This window comes from Drosophila virilis, chromosome X (assembly GCF_030788295.1).
Source record: "Drosophila virilis strain 15010-1051.87 chromosome X, Dvir_AGI_RSII-ME, whole genome shotgun sequence".
NCBI lineage: Eukaryota > Metazoa > Arthropoda > Insecta > Diptera > Drosophilidae > Drosophila > Drosophila virilis.
Genome location: NC_091543.1, coordinates 10,150,001 through 10,167,526, shown reverse-complemented (window position 1 = coordinate 10,167,526; position 17,526 = coordinate 10,150,001). Strand labels below are relative to the sequence as shown.

General features: G+C 48.4%; 3 protein-coding genes across 5 annotated transcripts in view; 2 read left to right on the top strand and 1 right to left on the bottom strand.

The window, feature by feature from the left end:
• Positions 1-86: 86 nt before the first annotated feature.
• LOC6633363 (nuclear exosome regulator NRDE2) lies at positions 87-4,205 on the bottom strand. The gene is made up of 4 exons (XM_032440679.2): positions 3,988-4,205; positions 3,261-3,928; positions 326-2,590; positions 87-245 (listed from the first exon to the last, which is right to left on the bottom strand). Exons 1-3 carry the CDS (start codon positions 4,064-4,066, stop codon positions 377-379), a joined length of 2,961 nt encoding a protein of 986 aa, XP_032296570.1. The 5' UTR covers positions 4,067-4,205; the 3' UTR covers positions 87-245; positions 326-376.
• A 400-nt stretch (positions 4,206-4,605) lies between these two features.
• MCTS1 (malignant T-cell-amplified sequence 1 homolog) lies at positions 4,606-5,729 on the top strand. The gene is made up of 4 exons (XM_002057130.4): positions 4,606-4,755; positions 4,811-4,963; positions 5,025-5,327; positions 5,404-5,729. The coding sequence occupies exons 1-4, from the start codon at positions 4,745-4,747 to the stop codon at positions 5,483-5,485; spliced, it is 549 nt and encodes a 182-aa protein (XP_002057166.1). The 5' UTR covers positions 4,606-4,744; the 3' UTR covers positions 5,486-5,729.
• Positions 5,730-6,428: 699 nt separating this feature from the next.
• LOC6633361 (brefeldin A-inhibited guanine nucleotide-exchange protein 3) overlaps positions 6,429-17,526 on the top strand; it is a 13,852-nt gene continuing 2,754 nt past the window's right edge. The window contains exons 1-9 of one of the 3 annotated variants that reach the window (XM_032440644.2): positions 6,429-6,543; positions 7,214-7,619; positions 9,834-9,967; positions 10,742-11,385; positions 11,517-11,837; positions 11,905-13,165; positions 13,226-13,590; positions 13,765-14,206; positions 14,269-17,526. The exon at positions 14,269-17,526 is cut by the window's right edge and continues 2,754 nt beyond it. In XM_032440644.2, coding sequence (XP_032296535.1) covers positions 7,535-7,619; positions 9,834-9,967; positions 10,742-11,385; positions 11,517-11,837; positions 11,905-13,165; positions 13,226-13,590; positions 13,765-14,206; positions 14,269-17,217 — 6,201 coding nt within the window. In that variant the 5' untranslated portion in view covers positions 6,429-6,543; positions 7,214-7,534 and the 3' untranslated portion in view covers positions 17,218-17,526. Of the gene's footprint in view, positions 6,544-7,213; positions 7,620-9,833; positions 9,968-10,741; positions 11,386-11,516; positions 11,838-11,904; positions 13,166-13,225; positions 13,594-13,764; positions 14,207-14,268 lie in introns of all 3 variants that reach the window. The other 2 variants (XM_032440642.2, XM_032440643.2) reach the window with 2 other exon arrangements.

Genomic DNA, 17,526 nt, shown 5'->3' with positions numbered 1-17,526 from the left:
GCGGCCAAGTTTTCACAAAAAAAAAAAAGCCCATCTTATCCTATTAAGTGTTAACAGCAAAAACTACTAAAGAATTTTTCGCCATCTATCAAAAAATATTTAGTTTTTACAACATATATGTGTACGTTACATTGTGAATTGATCGTGGAAATACTTTTTGGGATTTTTAGCATGTCAGTATTTATGGCAAAAATATACTAAAACGCGCCGAATATTGCCAAAGTTATCGAAACGGAAAACTTGCGCTAATTATCGAAATAAAATAAACGACTATTTGTTATTCAAATACAAAAAAAAAAAAAAGAACAATGAAAAAATTACTTACATTTATTGTTTGTTGTATCTATTGAATTGTTTTTTTTTTTTTAACCAGGTCCTATGCCTCGCGCAGCACGTTAAGCTCCTCGGGCAGGGCGTAAATGCGCAGCTGCTTCTCAGTCATGACATCCTGCAGATTGCCCAACTCCTGCGGCACATAGGTAACGCCATCCATGTAGAGCGCCTTGTCCCAGGGGCATTCGTCCATTGCCATCAGCAGGCAGCGCTTGCTCCGCTCAAAGCTGGTTCGCTCCGTGGATAGGCAGCGCAAATAGAGGCGCCAATACAGGGAGTTGCGGCGCAGGATCGCATACTGTTCGGCCTCGATGCTGGAGCGATGCGGATTGTTGGGCAGAAATGTCTCGAACATGCTCAGCAGGCGATTGTGCACCAGATGCGCACGCTGTTGCTCATCAATGTCGCTGGACTTGCCCGCCTGCTGGACGAAGCGGCAGTGCGTCGCGATGACCAAATGAAGCAGCGCCAATATGCCGGCCTTTGTGCGGATGAGCCGTGCCCGCAGCTTATACCAGGGCAGCGAGACGAGCGTTGACCAGCGCTGCAGGAAGGCCAAATTGCGTGGAAACTCCTCGAGCGACAGCTCCAGCATGCTGACCAGCTGTGGGCCACGCGTGGCCCGCGTCGTGCGCGGCAATTGGAACAGCAATAGCTGCAGTTCGCGCAGCTGCTCCCGCAGATGACGGCAACGCGTGCGCTCCAGCTGAGTTGGCTCCAGGGCGAACAGCGGCTGATCAAGCAGCTGCTGCAACAGCTCCTGGGCTGCCTGTGCCGTGTCCAGCAGGCACAGCAGCAGACAATGGGCGCGCAACAGCAACAGCAATCGATTGGGCATAAAGTAATCCTCCAGCGGCATGCCCTGCGCCGCTTTACCAGCCTGCTCCGCAGCTGCGCCCAATGCCGCATCCAATAGCTGGCGGCTATGCATTAGCACTGTGCTGCGCTCCAGCGCAATGGACGCAGCGTCGCAGTCAGTGCGCCGCTGCAGCGCCAGGCAGCTGAGCAAGTGCAGCGCCTGTTCGGGCTGTTGCAGCGCCAATAGCATCTCGGCGCGCACAACAATCGCCTGCAGCAGCTCCGCATCCAAGCAGTCTGTGCCAGATGCATTCGCCAGAATGCGTTCGAAAATTAGCGTGCAGCGCTGCAGTTCCTCGGCATTGGATGCCAGCTCATACTCGCACATGGCCATCTCCGTGAACAGACAGCTGATGTCCCGATTTTCGGGCTGGCCCAACAGCTGTCGCATACGCTTTCGCGCCTGTCTACCGTGCTCCAACGTCAGACTGCCGGCCAGCTTGTGCAGCAGCAGCAGCAGACGCTCGAAACGGAACCAGAGCAGCAGAAAGACCAAACGCTTCGATCTGTCCGCGGGCGCCGTAAAGGCTGCGCTGCATTTGAGCAGCAGCTGGCCGAGGCAATCCACATAGAGCTCATGCCCGATCACGTGCGGCATAAAGCTGGGACTGACGCACAGCTCCTTGGCCATTTGGAGCATGCCGCTGTTGTAATCCGCACGGCCAGCGCTCTGCGCCGGCAGCGCATAGCTATAGCGCTCGGCCAGGCCAGCGAGCAGCATCTCAATGGCCTCGGAGTCGCCAATCTGATCGATGCGCGCGCACAGACGCTCCGCCAGGCAATTGGTGCGCACAAACGGCAGCTTGGTCAGCTGCAGTGTCTGCAGCAGCAGCTGCATTGTGTTATCCATGGACTTCAATGGGTATATATAGTGACAGACATCGTCCGTGTAGATGCAGCGCTGCGGATCGAGACCGACGGCAACGTCCAGCTGCATTTGGCCACGACGCAACTGTGGATAAGGCAGAAAATTGTAAGCCTGCCGCAAACGTTCGATGCGTGTCCATATCTCGGGCATGGGCATGCCGGAGCGCAGCACCAGCTCCTCGTATTCGACCAGGGGCGTCTCCTTTGCCGCGCACGCCTCAAAGCAATCGAAATTCAGATGATGGAAATTCAGCTCCAGCGCCAGTTTCAGCAGCGAGAACATGTGGCCACAGTTAGCCGATTGGCGCAGAAAGAGGACACAGTTGTGAAAGAGCTTCAGCATCAGTTCATCCGTATGCTGGCGCTTATCCTTGGGTCCCAGATGCATGCGACGCATGCACTGCTCATATATGTGCAGCACATCCGGCACATTGCAGCGCGCCATCGTGCCCTGTGTGGTCATTATGAGGGCCGTCCACAGGGTATACTCGTATGGTGTGCGCTCCAGCAGCTGCTCGATCTTGGTGGCCACCTGCAAAGCCAGTAAATTAGGTCAATCAATCAATCACTTACATATTTACTCAGTCAATCCAGAAATCAATCAAGTGCTATCAATCAGATCAATCTGTTAGTTTGTCAGCTAAGCAATAAATGCTGTTGAATTCATCAATAATTCTATCGATCAATCAGTTATTCAAACTGTTATCAATCAGTTGATCAGTCGATCAATCAGTTAATTTGTCAGCTTATCAATCAATTAGTTGTTTAATTTATCAATTAGTCCAACGGTCAATCAATCAGTCAGCTTATCGGTCAATCAAACTTTTATTTATCAGGTTATCGATCAATCTGTTTGTTTGTCAGCTAATTATTTGCCCAATTCATCAATTAGTATATCAATCAATCAATCAATCAGCTTATTAGTTAATCAAACTCTTATCAATCGGTTGATCAATCTGCTTATCAGTATGTTGGCTTTGGAATTAGTGTGTCAGTTATACAATAAACAGAACAGTCTGTTCAATCAATCAGACGGGGTTAATTTATCATTCATTAGTCAGTTAATCAATCAATCAGTCACTTGATGGTCGCTCAAATATTTAGTCAATAAGTTTATTAGTCAATCTATAATCTAATCAATCAGTCAATCAATCAATCAATATTTCTATATTGTCTATCCCTCTATCTCATTTTGCACCCACCTGACTGTCCGGATACGTGGAACTCGCCGTGTCCACATACAGCTGCAACAGCTGCTCATTGCCGGGATGATGCTCGAGCGCCGTTTCCAGCTTGTGCAGCTGCTGCTCGGCGACGGCCAGTCGATTGCTTTTGGACACATTCTGTCCGAGCAGCTGATGCAGCTCAATCCAATTGCTCAAATATTGCGGATGATTGGCCACCATTGTATTGAGCTCTTGAATGCGCTGCATCTTTGCCGCCAACTCTGCTGCGGTCAGCTTTGGCTCAGCGCCGGGCTGGAGGCACTTGCTCAGACGTTTGCGCTTCTTCACTTTGTGCTGATTTGGCCGCTGGCAGCTTGGGTCTGTCAAGCGGCGCATCCTGATCATGTACTTTGGCCGGGACAGTGGCGGCAGCGTGTCCCATTTTTCGTGTCGCTTATTGCATGACTTGTCCACATAGAATTCGACAGTGGCATTGAATTCCAACGTACGCTGTGTGATGGCATTGCTCGGCTTGGTGGCAGGCGAGGAGCATCGGCTCGAATCGGAGCCAGAATGGGAACCGGCATCGGTATCGGATTTGTGGCAGTCGGAGCCACTCGTGGAGTCCAGATTATTCGCAGCTTTGGCAGGCAACTCGTAGCTGCAATTGCTCTGCCATTTAATAATATCATCATTGACAGTAGCTGTAAAAAGTTCCACTAGAATGAACATAATTCACAATAAATAGCAAAAATGGCATTACCTGCAGAATCCGATTGCTGCACTGCAGCATTTGGATTGTCCTTTTGCTCGCAATCGCCGTATGCCGGAAAAAGCGACATATTGGGCAAAGGATTACACTTAAGGTCGTCGACGTTGGAATCCTTTCAGATAGCTTAGATTCGCATTTTATGTTAATCTTACGGGACTAAAACACCAGGTTCGAATACGTTTTGAAAGAGTATCGATAGGCAATTATGAGTGTGACTGTCGCACTCCAGGGCAGTATTGAAGTATCGATATATTGTCTTTATTCGTACCGCTGGAAAACCATAAAATTATGATACGCAGCAGAATTTGTGACAACAATTAAGTATATTTACCGTCGAATAATTGAAAACTGCATTCTGCATTCCTGAAAGAATTTTTCAAAATATTTACTCTATAATTGTTTAGTACATCTATATATTTTCCCAAAGATGTTAATAAGTAAATATCAGACATAATAAACTATTTATGGGTAAATGCAGCTTGCATATATCAAAAGCTTAAGCAGCTACTTAACGAATGAGCGACCTAATAATAGATTTTTTTTTTTTATATATATTGCCAAATATTCGATTGCAAAAAAACGAAACATCGAACAAAACTTAAAGATTTCATATATCGATAACATTTAACATATATTGCACATCGCTACAGCGTGTGGCAGCGCCGGTGTTTTGTCAAATTCGCTTACTGCTCGTGCCGATATACGGCCACATTTAACCAACTGCGGCCATTAAAGCAAATTTCGCAAAATGTTCAAAAAGTATGTATAAAGCAAGCAGCCGCTTATTTGGCAACTAACATTTGTGGATATATAGATTCGAGGAAAAGGACAGTATCTCATCGATACAACAACTTAAATCATCCGTACAGAAAGGCATACGAGCCAAACTATTGGAGGCATATCCAAAGCTGGAAACGCACATTGATTTAATACTGCCCAAGAAGGACTCATATCGCATTGCCAAATGGTAAGTCATGACTCAGACAGATTCAATTCAAGCACTTAGATCCGAATTGATTTTGTACCAGCCACGACCACATCGAGCTACTGTTAAATGGTGGCGGCGAGCAGGTATTCTTTAGGCACCGGGATGGACCATGGATGCCCACGTTGCGTTTACTGCACAAATTCCCATACTTTGTGACCATGCAGCAGGTGGATAAGGGTGCCATACGATTTGTGTTAAGCGGCGCCAATGTCATGTGTCCCGGCCTAACGTCACCGGGCGCCTGCATGACGCCAGCGGAGAAGGGCACAGTGGTTGCCATTATGGCCGAAGGCAAAGAGCATGCGCTGGCAATTGGCCTGCTGACGCTATCCACAGAAGATATGTAAGTGTGTGCATATCGACAGCTGTGCCTGCTTTAATCGACATGTATATCCTTTTTCTGTTTGCCACAATTGCAGTTTAAAAGTCAACAAAGGCATCGGCATTGAGACATATCATTTTCTCAACGACGGACTCTGGAAATCGAAACCCGTTAAGTAGACAGCATAGCACAGCACAGCACAGCACGCCGGGCATGGCTAGCTTTGGAGCTGCAGCAGCGTTCGCCATGCACTCGTCCTACTTAGTCTTCGAGAGCAAAAGAATGTCGGTTTTTTTTTTTTTTATTGCAGCATATGCAAATTCGATTGTATTTAAATAATTTTTGTAATTTAAAAAGGTCAGTTAAACTATTTTAAATCAATTCGAAATACATACAATTAACTAATTGCACTTAAAAGCCAAACTGCGTGCGCACTCGACATTTGTTGCATGTTGCAAAGCAACCACCTGTGGCAAGTGCCACAACGTGCAGCGCATCAGGGCACGAGCGTGGGCGTGGGACTTAATGCACAATTTCAAACTATCCGATTTGTAATAATAATTACCTTATTTCCTGGCGATTTTCGTATTAGCCTTGTGACTTATTCGGTGTGCACAGGATGCGTACTTTTAACGTGTGAATATCGATTTTTCAAATAATTGGTCAGCGCAAATAAATCAGCTGTTGAAGGTAAAACATTTGGCATTGCAAATAACATAATGCGCTGCTCCTGCTGAAACAAGCAAACGTGACGTCACAATTCCTATTGCCATGCTGGGACAAAGCTAAAAGTTTATGCTTAAGCAAGCAAACGTGACGTCACAATTCCTATTGCTATGCTGGGACAATGCTAAAAGTATACATGTATGTTATGTATGTATGTATGTTATACACAATGATAGTTTGTGAAATCAAATTGGCAACTTGCTAAATAAAAATATTCGCCACAGCGCACAAACACTGTGACGTTTGCACATTATTCTCAGAGAGCGCATATGCATTTTTAGACTAAACCTTATAGTCTTGGGGCGCGTGTGAGCGCGCGTTTGATGTTCAGGTCGCATGCGCAAGTAACGGTTCATCTGCAAGTGCGTGTGACGTACGTACGTCCAAATGTGTGCATGTATTGTACGTCAGCAGCAGCAGCAGCAGCAACGTAAAAGAAATTGTTTTATGTTTCAGTTGCTGTCAGCATTTGTCGCATAGCACGCAGCCGACGACAATTGCAACGCATTTTGTAAGCAACACAAAAAAAAAAAGATAAGCAAAAAAAAAAAAGAACCAACAAATACATGGGAAAAAACATTGAAAAACCACAAGTGGTGGACAAGAATTGAACAATAGCCGGATTGGTGAAAGAAAAATATGAATAACAGCAACTTAGCAAGCTGTCGAAAGTGTGGGCAGCCGATTGTGATTGTGCGCGTGTGTGTGTGTGTGTGTGTAGCATATGGAATAAAGAAAAGGACATTCAAATTTTCGAACATTGCAGCAGTGCATGTACTCGTCGTGCATGAGTGTGTATGCGTGTGTCGTTGTATGCGCCATTTAATGTACGAAAAGTTTTTCAAGGAAAACGGATACACACTGTTTGAACTTTTTTGAAGGTGCAAAGTGCAAGAGCAAAGTTTCCACTTTTCTTTTCCTTTTTTTTTTTTTCGTGTTTTGTTATCGTTCAAGTGGGCGTGTGACTCATATTGAGATTCGCAAGTGGTCGCCAAGAGCAACGGTGAAAACGTCCGCAAAAACCTGCATGCCACACACACATATGCACATACATATGTCGGCAATATAAACAATATGGCTACAATATGCCGCTAGAGTGCATTCGGTTATCCGTTACATTTTATTGATTTTACTCCAATCTTATTAACATATTTGTTTGTTTTTTTTTTTTTTTTTTTTAGCAGGCTCTGGTGTTAATTGAGTTGATGTTGATGACATGCAAAGGCGAAACGTTCGCGCCTGCCTTTCGCATTTACAACTGAGCAACAACAACAACAACAACGACAGCAGCAAAGGCAAAGAACGCGCACAAAAGCAACAACAATAATAACAACAACTACAGCTACATATACAGTTACAACTAGAAACGCGAGCAACAGCGCCGAACGAAGTTAGCAGGCGAAAGACCGAACGAGCAAGCAAGAGAGAGAGAGAAAGCGAGAGCGAGAGGGAGAGGGAGAGAGCACGCGAGTCAAGGAGTTGCATGTGTGTGCGTGTGCAATATGGAAGACCTTTTTCTGCTAATTATCAAGGAGTCAACGGGCACCAAGCACAACGCGTTGCGACAAACGGCGCAAATTGCTTACGGTAAATGCTTGCATGCATGTGTACATCAATTTAACGTCGTGTGTGTGTGAAAGTTGTGCCATAACAACAACAAAAACAACAAGAACAGCAACAAGCACAACAATAAAAGGCAACGGCAATCCGGCAACAACGCGAATTGAAAACATTCAAGAACGTAATTTCCTTTTTACCGTTGTTGCTTTTACCGCTCTTCTTCTTTTGCTTTTTATACCCTGAACCCATTAAAAATGGGTATAAGGGTATATTGTATTTGTGCAAAGTCCAAATGTATGTAACAGGCGAAAGGAAGCATCTCCGACCCCATAAAGTATATATATTCTTGATCAGCATCAATAGCCGAGTCGATCTAGCCATGTCCGTCTGTCTGTCCGTCCGTATATATGAACGCAAGGATCTCAGAACATATAAGAGCTATAGACTTGAAATTGATTAGATGTAGGTGCTCCTAGTGCCTGCGCAGATCGAGTTTGTTTCCGATAATCGATAACTTACTCCGTTTCCAAGCAACCGATAAAAATCGATATCGATATCCTGTTTTTTGGGCAATTTTGGCAAGGGGTACTTCACGATTTTTTTTTTCAAAAAATAATGGCTCCGCGCGGAGATATGACGTTCCAAAACGACATAGCTCCGCGCGGAGATATGACGTTCCAAAACGACATAGCTCCGCGCGGAGATATGACGTTCCAAAACGACATAGCTCCGCGCGGAGATATGACGTTCCAAAACGACATAACTCCCGCGGAGATATGACGTTCCAAAACGACATAATATCTCGGGTAATAGCTCCGCGCGGAGATATGACGTTCCAAAACGACATAGCTCCGCGCGGAGATATGACGTTCCAAAACGACATAGCTCCGCGCGGAGATATGACGTTCCAAAACGACATAGCTCCGCGCGGAGATATGACGTTCCAAAACGACATAGCTCCGCGCGGAGATATGACGTTCCAAAACGACATAATATCTCGGGTAACAGCTCCGCGTGGAGATATGACGTTCCAAAACGACATATCTCCGCGCGGAGATATGACGTTCCAAAACGACATAGCTCCGCGCGGAGATATGACGTTCCAAAACGACATAGCTCCGCGCGGAGATATGACGTTCCAAAACGACATAGCTCCGCGCGGAGATATGACGTTCCAAAACGACATAACTCCCGCGGAGATATGACGTTCCAAAACGCGGACATATGACGTTCCAAATAACCACGTTTTTTTGCGAAAATCGAAACTTTTTCGATGATTTTCTTTTAATATCTCGGGTAAATAATGTCTGATTTTAAAATGTTATACCTTTTCGAATGCGTACGGATCCCTACCATCAATTGGCATTCAAACAAATGAATCATCGATGGGCTGAAAAACGTTTTTGACAAAAAACCGATTAGTTCGTAAATTCTATCTTTTGATGATTTTTTGGAATATTTACACCCTGAACCCATTAAAAATGGTTATAAGGGTATATTGTATTTGTGCAAAATCCAAATGTATGTAACAGGCAGAAGCCAATTTTGGTAAATAATAAGAAATAGAGTTCCCAAACTTGACATACAGCTTCTAAAATAGAATATATATATGCATTTGATGTTGGAAGAAGAGGGTTCAGGGTATCCATTAGTCGGGAGCTCCCGACTAGAACCTCTTACTTGTTTATTACAGTTGTTCTTGTTGCTGTTGTTGTTTTCGTGTCCGCCCTTTTGCACATCCGCTGGCATTTCCTTTGTTTTAATACCCTGTGCGCATTTGAAACTCTTAGAAAAGAGAGTATATTGAGTTCTGTGCAAGCTGTATGCGCAGCCAACAAGTACAGTGGTCACTCGTCAATTGAAACGGTATTGATATCCATTTGCGAGAAGGTTAAAGACATGTTTTGCTATACGAAGATTGTAAAACTTATATTAGGCAGGATTTGGATGCAATACATACTGCAATACGCTGCAGTACGTAGCTTCATATAGGGTATCGTCTAGTCGGTCACACTCGATCAAAACGCAGCCATTTGTTTTCTGTGCAAAGAATTGTTTCTGTTGTGCGCTGCATTTGCTTCTGACCGCAGCAGCAAGAAAGTAGGCAACAATTTTTGAGCATTTCTCCATTTCTTAATGCCGAGCGTTCAGGGCCAGAATTAATTGTTAGCCTGGTCTTAACGGTTGCGTTTTATGTTTCGATTTCGTTGACCGCCAATGTGGGCATTAATGTATTTGCAGATAAACTTTATCGACAGCATGGCATACACAGGGATCCGTCGCACGAGCTGCGCTCCGTTTGCTTTACGGCCCTGCAAATGGCCTTGGACACGAAGCGACCCAAGTTCATCACGATGGGCCTTAATGGCCTGCATGTAAGTAAAAGCAAAAAAAAAAAAAAAACCGAAAAACAGAAAAGCAAACATAATAATAGGTAGAAAAGTAACAAAAATGGCGGACGAGTCAATTATCGAACGGATTCCCAGGCAATTGTGCGCCCGTTTCCGCACCGGAAACGGAAACGGAAATGCTTCGACTGACGACAGACACGAAATTGCGAAAATTGTGAAAGGGGTAGGCTAATTGCTGGTACCCAGCCCTGCCTTACCATATGAGAATCCATCAAGGGAAATTCCATCAATTTTAGGCCAAGGATAACAACTGCGCCTCACGCAATTCTTTCCCATCGAGCTGTTTGAGAAAACACGAAGACTTTTACAATTGCACTTAAAGTAATGAAAGAAAACAAGTTTCATTTTCTAGTCCAGGATGTGGCCTGGAACGAAATGGGAATGGAATAACCTCCAAAGCTGCTTGGCATGGAATGAACTGGTATTGGAACAGATTTAAGCTATATGCACAATGTTGCTTGAAACGAAATGGGAAATGAATAACCTCTAAAGATGCACATAGTATATTTTTTGTGCTCATGCTTGACATGGAGTCTCTTAAGCTGTTTGGCTTGGAATGAACTGGGATTGAAACGGAAAAGAAACAAACCTTTGGCTGTTGATTCATGTAAACGATTTTCAATAGCATACTTATCGGGAAATCGGCAAATGGGAAACCAAATTAAATATCAATTGAAGATAACATTTGCTCTTCATTAAAAATTATGTTTTCAATTGAAATTTTGTTGGTTTTTGCAGCGCGTCATCAAGGACGAACGCTTCTACATTGGCCTGGAGCCAGAGGATGATTCCGTGTGGCTGCCATCGCAGCTGTTGCGCGCCACAAACGGCATTCTGCCGTCGACGAGCAGCGAGGATACCGTGGTGAATGTGCTGCGCCTGTTCCTGGCCATGGCCTGCTCGCCCGCATGCACGCTGAATGGGCGACTGCTCATCGAGATACTGTCACGCTGCGGCGAATGCTGGGAGCTGGGCTCGCGTGCCATCAAGGCTGCCTCGCTGGCCGCCGCGTCGCAGTGCCTGCGCACCTTTTGCGCCTTTCTCATCGAGGAGGCCGAGGAGGTGAAGAAAACGGCGCCAGCTGGCCTGATGACACAGACCCAGGCCTCGGCCGTTTACAATGAGGTTATACCGGTGATGCAGTGGCTCTGCAGCCGGCTGATTGAGCCCAATGTGAACAATGCATCGCCAAACAAGAAGTGCGAAAATCCCAGCTCGCTCTATCTAACCGAATGCATCTTGACGCTCAGCTCGGCGCTGCCGCGCAATGTGCACGCCAATCCCCACTTCACCTCGTTCCTCTGGCAAAAGTTTTGCCCGACATTGGCCGCCGCCCTCGGTTCGCCCGGTCGCATCAATTTGGACAAAAAGTTTACCTACAAGTGAGTAAACGAGTTGTGACATTCCACCCGACAAGGTGAAGAAGACAAGCCCAGTTCCCAGTCATTAAGTACAGACATGTAGATGGACATATTGCATTGACCTTGATCATGTTTATATCTGTTTTTGGCAGGGATGCTCTGCACATGATTGAGAACGAGGCGCGCGGCTTTTTCACGGGACCTGGCTTGGATGGGCCGCAGGCGCGCTGCGTCTACTTGACGGCAATCCAATTGCTGCGCATTGCCGGCGCACACGGATCGCTGCGTCCGATGCTGGAGGCGCTGTTCCATCGCATGGTGCTGCTGCCGGCGCCGCTGAATCGCACCGAGCCGCTGCGCTGTGTGCGCGAGATCTTCAAGAGTCCGGAGCGTCTCATCGATCTGGCGGTCATACTCTATGTGGACAAGAATACGGCGCAGGGCTGCAGCGATGAGATGGCCCTCTTTCGACTGTGCGTAACATGGCTTGCCACGAAAATAACCTATGTAAACTGAATCTGGTTGTCTATTTTGTTGCAGCCTGATCGATGCCATGGAGGAGTGCGCCTATGGCGCCAGCGCGGGCAGCGCCACGGAGGCCAGCCTGCAGGCGAGCGTTGAGTGCATGGTGGCGCTGCTGGACAGTTTGCAGGTGCTCTGCAGCGGCGAGCTGACCGAGTCGATGATCAGTGACCAGATTGTTCAGGTGGTCAATGCCCGGCATGAGCTGCTCAAGGATGCCGACTATTCGGGCCCGTTGACATATCAGAGCATGGCACGGCTGCCGGCACCGTATCGGGATGCCATTGTTGAGTTTCGTCAGAATGTTTTTGAGACATCGTCCGGTTCGGAGAGCGAATGCGAGCCGCCGCACGAGCAGGACGCCGCCTCGAATGGCTCGGGCGATACGGAGGGGCCGGAGGACGATGAGCCGAGCAGCTCCAGTGATGAGACATCGCGCGTAGAGAATCGCTGGCCCTATTCGCATCTGGAGGCGCCCGTCATGCCCATACGCACCGACAGCGACAATGATCGCCAGCATGCCCGGGATTTTGCCAAGGCATTGCGTCAGGATCTGGTGCCAAAGCTGTTGCGTTTGCGCAGCTGCGTTGAACTGGACGAGGCCATGCAGGAGTTCGCATCGGCTGTGTGCCAGGAGAACAGCATGAATTTCTCCGATTTCGATTACAATCTGACGGCCATCAATGCGGATGGCATTTATCTGGCCATCTATTCGTCGCTGCTGCTCAGCCTGCAGCTAATGCGCGCCGGCTACTATGAGCAGCAATCGGTTAAGGAGAGCATACTGGTGCCCATGTCGGAGCAGCAGTTCGTTACGTCCGTACAGAATACGGGCGTACTTGTCTATCTATCGTCGCCCTGGCTGTGCGAGCTCTATCAATCGGTTATCATATGCAATGTCCTGGAAGCCATGACCAGGCAGCAGCTGGAGGGGAATGGACCGCGTTGCGCCTTGGTCGATATGCTCTGCGATGCCGGCGGCTTGGCCAGCACCCAAATGCTATCCGAATGGCAGCGATTGCAGACGGCGACAGTGAAGCACAGCGATGACGAACAGCACGATAAACGACGCGAGGCGGCCAAAAAGCTGTGCCGCCGCCTGCTCACCTGCTGCTGGGACTCCATGGTTATTGTGCTCAGTTCGGGTCTGGGCGATCTGCAGAGCACCGCCTCCAACAAGCTGGTGGCGCTCTCCAAGCGCACGCTGCGCGTCAAGGCCAAAACCAACAAGTCAAATGGCGAGGCCCTTTACGCCATGTGCCTGGATGGCTTGCATTCGGTAAGGCATCGAATTATTTGCATAAGCTCTGGCTAATCCTTTGAAATTGTTTTCCGACAGGCGGCCACATTGAGCAACAGCCTCAATCTGCAGCATTTGGCTGGCAAAATACTCAATCTGTTGGCCTCCAATGTGTGCCAAACGAGCGGACCGCGCATCTCGGCCAGCCAGGCCATGTCCATGGATGTGGTGCTCACCGGCGGCCTCAATTTGGGCAGCTACAGCGCCGACTGCTGGCAGAGCATCTTTGCCGTTTGTCGCCATGTCAGTCAGCTGGAGCATGAGATTTTCAGCATGCAGAATCCGTCTATAGCCGCCTCTCCGGGCAGCACACGTCGCGATCTAGAGACGGGCGAGAAGCTTAACAATGGCAACGCTCAGGATAAGCTCAATCTATCCTCAATTCCCATCGACGATGATGAAACGTGGTGAGTTTGGCGATATACACACGTACGATTCGATTTGGTTTGCTTTTGGGCTCTTCGAATCTCTCCAAATCTTTGGGGTAGAACGATGCAATTGGGAATCGAATCAAATCTGCACAAGCTTCCTTTTGCCCAGCTAACTAACTCTCACATATTTGCATATTTCATGTACAGCGTGGATGTGTATAGCTTTTTACAGGCGCCGCTGCAGAGCCCCAATACGAATATTACGTCCATTTTGAAGGTTTATTCCGGCACCAATGAGACGGTGCTGCTTAGCCAGAGCGATACCTCGAAGGTGCTCTGCGCCCTCTCCCACCAGGCCGAGAATCTGTTTAGCGATGCAGCCGAACGGCTCAGTTTGCCCTCGTTGTGTCAATTCCTGAAGCATCTGTGCCGCGCCTCACGCGATCAGCTCTACAAGAGTCAGGTGGCACGCAAGGGCGGCGGCACACGGATCTGGTGGCCGAGCAAGGGCTGGAAGAAGCTCGACTCTCTGCCCATGTCCCTGCTATTGCATCGCATCGGTGATGTTACGCTCAAGGTATTCCGCAGCTCGCGGCCCCTGCTGCACGTGCTCAAGGTGTGGGCCATCACTGGACCGCATCTAATGGACGTAAGTGCATGTGTTAATCATAGAAGAGTTATTCAATCGAATTATTGCTGTTTCGCTTTCAGGCTGCCTGTCATCGGGATCGGATGATCTCGAAGCGTGCCATTGAGTATATACACGATATAATAACGGCCCTGCTCGTCGAGCAATCGGAGCTGCCGTATTTTCACTTCAATGAGGCGCTGCTGAAGCCGTTCGAGAATCTGTTGAGCATGGACACCTGCGATGTGGATGTACAGGATCAGATTGTCGCCTGTCTGTATGAGATCGTTGAGGCGCATCGCACCGAAATACGTTCCGGCTGGCGTCCATTGTTCGGAACGTTGCGCAACGCCCGCAGCCGCATGCTTAACATGAGCAACATCATCGACATCTTTCGTGTCTTTCTTGACTCCGATAATACGCTGGTATTTGCCAATGCCGGCCTCGATTGCATCTTGTGTTTGCTCTCCTATTTGGAGATCTCCGGCGGCGGCGGCGGCGGCGGCGGCAACAGCGGCAGCGGTGGATCCAATAATAACGCTTGCGGCGAGGATAATGAAAATACGTTTAGGCCAACAGATTTTCTGCACGAAACGCTGCGTTTTCTGGAGCGCTGCTCCAGCATTTTGGGCTTTATGTACAGCATGCCCAAATGCCCGAATTTCCATTCAACATACAAGATCAAGGGCATCTCGTATACGCATATCATAGACGCCAATATACCCAGCTCCATGGAGAATTTCACCTACTTTGGCAACGATTATTTGCAAACCAAAAACGAACAATATATGATATCCTACAGATCGCTGCACATCGACAAGGACACGATTGTGAAAATCGATGAAATGGATAAGCCATCGGGTGTGCTCAAGGTGTGGTTCCTGCTGCTGGACGGTCTGACCAATTCGTTGATTGTCTGCCCCTATTCGCATCAGGCGCCCATCTTGCAGACCATATTCAAGCTGTTCAAGAATTTGCTAAGCAGTCCGGGCATCGATTTCGGCTTCTATTGCATCAATCATCTGCTGATACCGATGATACAGGATTGGTTGCGTTACATCAACAAGACGGCGATCAGCTGGCAGCTGGTCGAGAAGAACTTTAAGCATTGCTGCTGCATGACTACGGATCTGGTTGTGGAGTTTATTGAGAAATCGGTGCCGGAACAGCGACGCTTGGGCGCCAGCTGTAAGACGCGTCTCGCTCAGATCGTACATCCCGCCGATAATCTAATCTATTCGAAGCTTAAATTTGTAACGGAACAGCTGCCCGTTGCCACGGAATCGCATGCCGCCGCCGCCGCCGCCGCCGCCGGCGGCGGCACACAGTACGACAGCAGCTCGAGCTCGGCCAGCGATGAGCACAACAACAGGACGACTGGCGCAAATCCGGCAACAAATCTGAATGTCAATCACAATCTGATTGAGTCGCCCACCAAGATTTCCGGCTCGGCAACGTTGGCGCTGAAGCAGCTGCTGCTCGTCCTGATCGAGTGTGCCGCCCAGTCGCAGGAGGCAATTGCACGCATATCCGTATCGTGCCTGAAGCACGTCATCCTCTCCACGGGCATGCTGTTCAATGAGTCCCAATGGATGATCGCCTGCTCGGCCATACATCGCGCCTGTACGGTCACAATTGCGCCGTTGCGCCAGCTCTCGTTTGCCTTTCACGAGAAATCGAACAGCTTTTATGGCGATTGCGCCAACGTCAAGGTGGCCGCACGCCGCGACAGCACACTCGAGGAGCTGGCACGCATCTATGCCCTCGCCCAGCAGGTCTTCCTCTCCGACAATCAGCGCGAGCCCAACCAGAGCCAGGGCGCGGCACAAGCGGCAACGCCCAACACAGCGCCAGGTGCGCCGTGCAAGAGCTCGACAGGCGGCGCGACGGCACAGCTGTCCGATGATCGCAGCTATTCGTTTCTGCTCTATCCATTGAACAATGGCTTCAATTCCAATTTGGATAACTTTGTCATACGCATACCGTTTAAGAATCTTGTTGTGGGCCTGCTGGCCAATCAAATGCTGCTGCAGCTGGTGGCCAAGCTGCTTTTGTCGCGTCTCAAGTGCGTGCCGCAGGCCGTCTCCACGTGCATATTCGATAACTATGCCGCCTCGGCATCGACGCCCAGTCATGATTACGATTTGGATTTTCGCTCCAAGGAGATCCTGTTGCGCTGTGTCAAACAGTATCTGATGTCCGCGCTGGAGTTCGATTCGCGTCCGGGCCTCAAGTTTCTCATGCAGAAGGTCTCCAATATTGAGTATGCGGCCAATTTGTATAAGCAAATGACCTCCTCCTGGATGATATACTATATAGCGCTGGTCGACTCGCATCTGAATGATATTGTCGTTTACAATTTGGGCGCTGAGGATTTGAATTTCATATTGGAATCGTGTTCACGTCTGAACACCACCACCGTCAAGAAGAAGGAGAACTTTGTGCGGTATTTATTCTGCCTGCAGGATGCCTGGAATTTGGTCTGTGAACTCTATCTGAGCAATTCGGCGCTGCACGACATCGAGAATGGAAAACTGCGCGGCCAGCAAAAGCAGCCAATGCATCTGGCCGCCAAAACCATGTGCATTGCCATCAACGGCAACGGCGATGCGGCCAGCAGCAGTGCCAATCCCCTGGACGCCGGCACGGATGCCTGCAATGGCAGCACTAACTCAACATCGCCCACCAAATGCGTCCAGCTGGAGGAGGAGAATGTGACGATGACAACGTTAATTAGCGAATTCCAGCCAAAGTGTCGCAGCAATCCGTTCGATACGAATCGACAGGCGGCCAAAACGGAGGCGGAGTCCATATCACCCGAGATCGAGCAACAGCGTGCGACAAGCATTTTAAAGGATTCCAACTATAAGCGGGCAGCGCTTGCCCAGCTTGTCGTCGCCTCCATGGAGCTGTTGCGCTCGCTGCCCAACGAGGCGGAAGAGAATCTCAAGCTGTTGATGACGCCCACCATACGGGAGGCATTCCGGCTCGTCCAGCTGCAGGGCAATGAGCTGAAGGTTAACCAGTTTTAGGCAATGCTTGTTGAGTTTTATTTTGATTTGTAGGCGCAGCTAACATGCCCCTACACATTACCTGGCTCACTCACTCACTTTCAACATTTCAACACTTCAACCTCCTTCTCCCTCCCTCCCTCCCTCCCTCTCTCTCACTCTCTCGCACTCGATCTGCATGTGTATCCTTCGTAAGCCTTTGTGCTATGATTGTAATGACTCGGGTACACACTAATCCACATTGTCACACTCTCACATCCTGATATTACACAAGTCCACTGTTCAACGGAAACCATCATTTTGAATAGGGTCTAACCTAACCTCAATTTC